Raw genomic sequence first — 7,513 nt, 5'->3', positions numbered from 1 at the left:
GAGAAAGCAGCCAGAGACAGCTACGCAGACTCACCTTTCGTGGATGATATAGCCCTAGTCGGTGTTCCTAAAGGATGTGTGCCGCCAGCTATGACACTCTATGACGGAACCACAGATCCACTTGACCATATCAACCACTACAAGCAGAAAATGATGGTGATAACCGCAACTGGATCTCTAAAGGAAGCTTGTATGTGCAAAGGTTTCGGATCAACACTGTCAGGAGCAGCCCTGCAGTGGTTCGTCGGCCTACTGAATAAAAGCATATCCAGCTTCGCCGACCTGGTCAATGCCTTCAACCAGCAGTTCGCCAGCAGCAGAAAGCCGGAGAAGCAGACCAGTGACCTCTACCGGATAGTGCAAGGGTTTGAGGAATCTACCCGTGATTACTTGAACAGGTTCAACAAGGAGAAAGTATCAATTCCGAGGTGCGATATAGCAACCGCTATACAAGCCTTCCGCCGAGGATTGCACCAGGATTCACAGCTATACAAGGACCTGACCATGCATCCATGCACTACTTTTGAGGAGGTACAATCAAAGGCAATTGCTGTCATGAGGCTGGAGGAAGACGCTGCACCCGTAAGAGGCACTTACAATTCAGACCCAGTATCCAGAAAAGCTCCAGTAGAGAAAAAGAGTGAAAGACCCAAACCCTACAGCAGGAGCGTGAATAAAGTATCTGGAAATTTCGAAGGAAAGAGCGGCGCGATCGCCTCTCGAAAGTAAGTGAGTATGGTTTTACCACCAATCTTGCGGCAGACTACTCAAAGCCTTGAAGGAGCCGGGACGCAGAGTCGATGGCCAAAACTTCCGAAGGAAACCCCGACGGGGACACAGGCAAGAAGTGCGAGTTCCACAGCAGCAACACCCACAACACCGATGAATGCCACTCCCTCAGAAAGGAATTCAAATTCCACTATGACCAAGGAAACCTGGATCATCTCCTACCCAGAAACACAACGAGAGTAAACTCAGCAGATCAGGTTCTGCCCTCCCCTCCTCCTCATTGCACTAGAACTGTGAATGTTATTACATGTGGATCGGAGTTGTGTGGGCTGACCTATTCAGCAGCTAAGAGACATGCAACCAGAACTAAAGGAGACAGACCAGAAAACTCCTGCAGGACTAACCACCAGAATTTTCCATCAGTCACCTTTGACGAAACAGACGCAGGGTCTGCTCCAGAACAGCACCATGATGCCCTAATCATCACGCTTCCCATAGGAAATTGCAAGGTGAAAAAGATCCTGGTGGATACCGGAAGCTCCGTCAACTTGATCATGATGGAGACACTCAAAGGAATGGGATTCACCAAAAAAGATTTAGCAAAGAAGGCAATACCCTTGGTTGGTTTCAGTGGCGAAACAAAGCACTCCCTAGGAGAAATCATCATCCCAACCTACGCCGGGGGTGTAAACAAACAGGTAAGGTATCTGGTTATTGATGGACCCTCTACTTACAATGTAATCCTTGGCAGACCCTGTATCCACGAGATGAAAGCAATTCCCTCAACGTACCACCAATGCCTGAAGTTTCCAACACCTTGGGGGGTGCAAGAGATACGTGGGGACCAGGAAGAAGCTAAGGATTGTTACAAGGTGGCTCTGAAGCCAAAAACCGGTTCGCCCGCATAGCAATTACAGAGCCAGCGCATCCAGGACGAGTACATTGAGCCTCATCAGCAGAGATTTGGATGAAGTCATCTGGACGCCTTGTTGCATCCGTAACGAATCTGTTCTTATTGGATCTGAATGTACAGGTAAAATTCGTGAAGAACTCGTTCGGTTATTGAGAACTAACATAGACTGCTTTGCTTGGTCACATAATGATATGATAGGGATAGACCCAAGTGTGATAACTCACAAGCTAAGTGTGGATCCAAGCTATAAACCCGTGCGTGAAAAAGAAGAAAATTTGCTTCTGAAAGGAACCAGGTCATAAACAAAGAGGTAGATAACCTGCTTGCTGTAGGAAAAATTCGAGAGCTAAAGTATCCATAATGGTTGTCTAATGTGGTGGTGGTTCCGAAGAAGAATGGCAAGTGGAGGGTCTGCGTCGATTTTACGGATTTAAATAAAGCTTGCCCAAAGGATCCATTTCCGCTACCACACATAGATGCCATGGTGGATGCCATTGTAGGGCACGAGATGCTGACATTCCTGGATGCCTGGAGCGGATATAACCAGATAAAGATGCACCCTAGTGACCAGGAAAAGACAGCATTCAGATCCGAGCGAGGTATCTCTTTGTTATAATGTCATGCCTTTTGGACTGAAAAATGCAGGATCTACCTATCAGAGGCTGGTAAACATGTTGTTTAAAGAGCAAATAGGCCAAACTATGGAAGTATACATAGACGATATGGTCGTCAAATCGAAGCATGCTTCACAGCACCACCAGCACCTGGCAGAAACTTTCAATACCCTCATAAAATACCAAATGAAGCTGAATCCTATGAAGTGTACCTTTGAAGTATCCAGTGGAAAATTCATGGGGTATATGGTGACCCAGAGGGGGATAGAGGCCAGCACCGAATAAATCAGAGCAATTCTGCAGCTGAAGTCACCACAGAAACCGAAAGACGTCCAGCGCCTGACTGGAAGAGTGGCAGCCTTGAGCAGATTCATATCCAGATCCTCGGACAGATGCAGACTATTTTATGATGTACTCAGAAAGAGCCAAAGATTTGAGTGGACGGATGATCACGAGAAAGCATTTCAGGAGCTGAAGCGTTATCTCAGCACCCCACCTCTCATGTCGAAGCCAGAGCCAGGAGAACCAACAGTCAGTGCAGTACTAGTACGAGAGCAGGAAGGATCACAGCATCCAGTATATTACATCAGTAAGTCTCTACTTCCGGCAGAGACCAGGTACACGTCACTAGAAAAACTTGTCCTTGCACTAGTTACTGCATCCCATAAATTTCGTCCCTACTTCGAGTCTCATACAATTTCTGTGATAACTAATTATCCTCTTAAAACTATCATGAGAAAACCAGAATTGTCAGGAAGAATGGCTAAATGGTCCGTGCACTTGAGCGGTTACAATTTGAAGTTTGAACCCCGTACAACCATAAAGTCTCAGGCTCTGGCAGAATTTGTGTCTGACTTCTGCCCAGCACTCCAGACCCAGGCCGAGCAGGATATTCTGAATCTGGAAGAAGATAAAGGAGAGCAAGTATGGGAGCTACATGTGGACGGAACCTCCAACGCCAAAGGAGCAAGAGTAGGACTGGTCCTCAAATCACCCCAGGGAGACCTCATAGTCCAGGCCGAACGATGTGAATTCAAAGCCACAAACAACGAAGCTGAATATGAGGCACTGATCCTGGGTCTGAAGCTGGCTCTGGATCTGAAAATCAGACACCTTCAGGTTTGCAGTGATTCTAAGCTTATAGTTAACCATGTTAATGATTGCTATGAGGCCAGAGATCCCAGGATGATGGCATATCTAGACGTAGCAAAGGAGCTGAAAATCGGATTTGTCACGTTCAACATCAAGCAAATCCCCAAGGGCCAGAATGCAGAAGCAGACGCACTAGCCACCCTCGGGGCAACCTTCAAGGCAGGAACTATCTCCACAATACCAATTGTCCACGTGCTGGAGCCAGTAACACTAAAATCTCAGCAAGAAGCAGAAATGGTGTGCAGCACCAGCAATGGAGAAAATACTCCAGACTGGAGGAAACCATACATAGACTGGCTGCAGAATGATATCTTGCCAGCAGATAAAAAGGAGGTAAGGAGCTTCAGAATGAGAGCATCCAGATTCATACTAATTGATGATGTTTTATTCATGAAATCCCTCGTTGGACCCTACCTCAGATGCCTGGATCAGGAAGAGTCTCAGGCTGTATTGCATGCTCTCCACAGTGGAGAATGTGGAAACCATGCAGGGGGCAGGAGCCTGTACAACAAGGCACTGAGGCAGGGATACTTCTGGCCCACAATGCGCAAAGATGCCATGGAATTCGCAAAAAGATGTGACGCTTGTCAGAGGCACGCCCACGTTAGCCACCAGCCAGCAGAGCCTCTACACCAGGTTATCTCACCATGACCCTTCATGAAGTGGGGAATGGACATAGTGGGACCACTACTCAGAGCACCAGGAAACAAAGTCTATATGCTCGCCATGACGGACTACTTCTCAAAATGGATAGAAGCAGAGTCGTTCTCCCAGGTTACAGAAACCCAAGTGATATCTTTCATTAAACGCAATATCATATGCAGGTTTGGCATTCCATCTGAGATTATATGTGATAATGGGTCCCAATTCATTGGAAATAAGACAGAAGCTTTTTGTGCTAGGTGGAATATCTCGTTGCAGAAATATACTCTCAGGAACCCCCAGTCCAACGGACAAGCTGAATCCAGCAATAAGATTATCGTTGAAAACTTGAAAAAGAAACTGGAGGAGATTGGGGGCAAATGGGCAGAAGAGCTACCTCTGGTTCTCTCGGGTCGACGTAACCACACCAAAGGTTGCAACGGGACAAACTCCCTTCAGCCTGGTGTTCGGAGCAGAAGCAGTCATCCCATCCGAAGTTAGGGTCCCAACCCACAGATATGGATACATAACAGAAGATAGGAATCAAGTAGAAATGACAAGCAATCTGGACACGGTAGATAAACTCAGAACCAGCGCCCAGATCAGGATGGCTTCCTACCGACAGACTGTGGCTAGAAGCTATAACAAGAATGTGAAGGTAAGAACCCTGCAGGTGGGGGATCTGGTCCTGAGAAAAGTCTTCCAGAATACCAAGAACCAGCAAGCAGGAAAATTCGCCTACAACTGGGAGGGGCCATACCAAGTAGAGAGCGCAGTTGGAAATGGAGCTTACCGACTCATGACTTTGGAAGGGCAAATGGTTCCCAGATCCTGGAATATCACCCACTTGAAAAAATATTTCACTTAAGTCACCAGCACGGTCAACAACTGGGTACTCAGCCTACCAGATCTGACTCGGCCCGGGTACTAGATATTGCCTTACATATTTTCTGGCCCTGAATAATTTTTGTCTCTAAGTATTTTTATGTCTCCAAATATTTTTCTGGCTCTAAAATATTTTCCTACTCCTAAAGTATTTTTCTATTCCTAAATATTTTTCTGGATCTGAATATCCTCTGATTCTGAATGTTTTTCTGGTTCTAAACGTTATTTCGAATTCAACATTTACGGTTCTAAAATGACCTTGTTCATATTTTAATTCTAACAAATTTTAAGTTGTAAAACCACTTTGAATGTTTTAAGTATAGAACTCCTTTTATTTTTTCAAATAAGCCAAGTGAATAAAATGCAAACTAATCTGGCAGAGCCTGTATTCATTACAGAAGGCGTGTGTCTGTGGCTAAGCACGTACAACCGGGACAACCAGCCTCCCGCGATGCATTAGCACCCACGCAAGCCCGGCTCCTCTGGACAAGTGGGCATACTAGACCCCTTAGCCAGCAATCTAACAGCGATGCCAAACAAACGACGTGCATGCACAAATCAAAGCACCTGAAACGGTACGACGCAAAGAAATATCCACTAGAAAATACTTAAGTTGCAAAAGCAAAATACGTCTGGCACCAGAACCAGACCAAAATACATAAACTGTTCAAAATAAAATGTTATGCCCCGTAGGACCAGAAACTAACTAAACATAGCAAAAGTCTTTCAGATGCAGAGAAAAGCTAATCTATGTCAATATGCTCCACAGCTTCAGAAGCAGCTGCCTGAGTGTCAGGAGCAGGAGAATTCACCTCTTCCTCAGCATCCGGACCATCAGCGGAAGCAACACCAGGCTCCACTAATCCAGCCAGCACATCCAGATTCAGACCGTCAGGGAAAGCAGCAGCAAGCTTTTCCTCTTCAGCTCCTAAGTCCCAGGCCGAATGCTCTCTCTTCTGGAATGCCTTTATACACTTGATCTTCATTTCCAAAGCAGCATAGGACAGAGCATTCGCCAAAGTCTCTTTCAACTCCTGCACGTCAGAAGCCTTCTCCTCCTGGATCTGAGAAACATGAGCCTCCGCGTCAGAAGCACGTTTCTCAGCCTCTGAAATACGTTTCTCCACCTCTGAGGTACGTCTCTCAGCTTAAGGCACGCTTTTCAGCATCAGCAGCCTTCTTCTCAGCATCAGCAGCCTTTTTCTCAACACCAGAAATCCGCCCTTCAGCAGCAGAAAGACTGTTCTGTAAACTCTGCTTCTGAGCAGCCTCCTCCAGCAGCAAACTCTGGGACTTGTCCAGATCAGCCTGAATCTTAAGCCTACCCTCATTGGCTTCTTTCGTCAGCTTCTGAAAACTGGCATTTTCTGCTTCCAGAAGAGGAACTTTCCTCCTTAGAAACAAGGACATCTGAAAAGACTGCCAAACCAGAACGAAGTGTCAAAAAAAAAACAAAAAACAAAAAAAGAGAAAAGGGAGATTATTTTGAGGCAGTCAACATGTATTACCTCAAAAGAATGCTCAGCTGCATGGTCCACCAGATCACGCAAAGCCCTTGTCCCCAGTGCAGACTCAGGGGCAGGAAACAGCAACTGATCCATCAGGCCCAGGTTACGCGCAGATTTGGCCTTGCCAAAATCGTCTGGAAGTGTAAGGACAATAGCCCCAGAAGCAGGAGCATATTTGGAACCAGAGGCAGCCCCAGAAGCAGGGGTAGCTCCAGAAGCAGGGATGGCTTCAGACGTTGGGATCGTACCAGAAGCAGACGTGGCTGGGACAGAAGCAGGAATAGGTTTGGGAACCAGAGGATCCCCAGAAGCAGATGGCCCATGCCCAGAAAGCGGAGGCCTCACAGCTAGAGGAGTGGCTTCAATAGGAGTTTGCTCCTTAGCCCGGCTCGTAGCAGCAGACCTTCTCTTGGGACGAGGTCCAGAACCAGGGGCAGGGGTAGAATTTCTCTTCTCAGCAGGTCTGGGGGTAACTGCGACCCGCTCCTTTTCTTTCTGAGCCAGGACATTGTCCAGCGAAATTCTGGATTTTGCAGAGCCTAGAAGCAGCAAAGATCAAGTCAGAACCAGAAACATCAAATATCTAGAAATAGAACCTAGTCAAAAGTAAAGAACAACGCACCAGTCGACATTGATTCTTTTTCCTCAGCTGTTGTTTCCTTCACCGCAGAAGCAGAATCCTGAACCAGATTGGGGAAGGTCCTATGCTCGGGGGGTGGACCAAATAGCTTGGAAAGAGACGCAGCTCCGTCGAAGGATTTAGGCAAGTGGCACAGACCTGCAAAAAACACCAAGTAAGGAAGTATAAGCGTCAAAGGAAAATACACAAGAATAAGGGCATGCAAGTACCGTCTGTTAATCGTCAGACGCTGACAATGTAGTCAATCGGAGGAGGAAGGGTATCAACTTTGACAAAGATAAAGCGAGAAAACCACTTGCTATCATCCGGCTTCACGGGGAAGATAATGCAATTCTTTTCCCCGTCTCGAATCCGAATGGTCACTTGACCCCGACTAAGGGACCTGACCGAAAACAAGTGTGCAAGGTCCGGAAGACCGATCTCATAGCCA

General features: G+C 46.7%; 1 protein-coding gene across 1 annotated transcript; it reads left to right on the top strand.

Moving 5' to 3' along the window:
- Positions 1-800: 800 nt before the first annotated feature.
- LOC141632541 (uncharacterized) lies at positions 801-4,918 on the top strand. Its single transcript, XM_074445081.1, has 4 exons — positions 801-1,623; positions 2,288-2,475; positions 2,560-3,741; positions 4,439-4,918. Exons 1-4 carry the CDS (start codon positions 801-803, stop codon positions 4,916-4,918), a joined length of 2,673 nt encoding a protein of 890 aa, XP_074301182.1.
- The last annotated feature ends 2,595 nt before the right edge of the window (positions 4,919-7,513 follow it).

Source organism: Silene latifolia, chromosome Y, assembly GCF_048544455.1.
Source record: "Silene latifolia isolate original U9 population chromosome Y, ASM4854445v1, whole genome shotgun sequence".
In the NCBI taxonomy this organism is placed as follows: domain Eukaryota; kingdom Viridiplantae; phylum Streptophyta; class Magnoliopsida; order Caryophyllales; family Caryophyllaceae; genus Silene; species Silene latifolia.
This window is presented reverse-complemented; position numbering and strand designations above follow the sequence as displayed.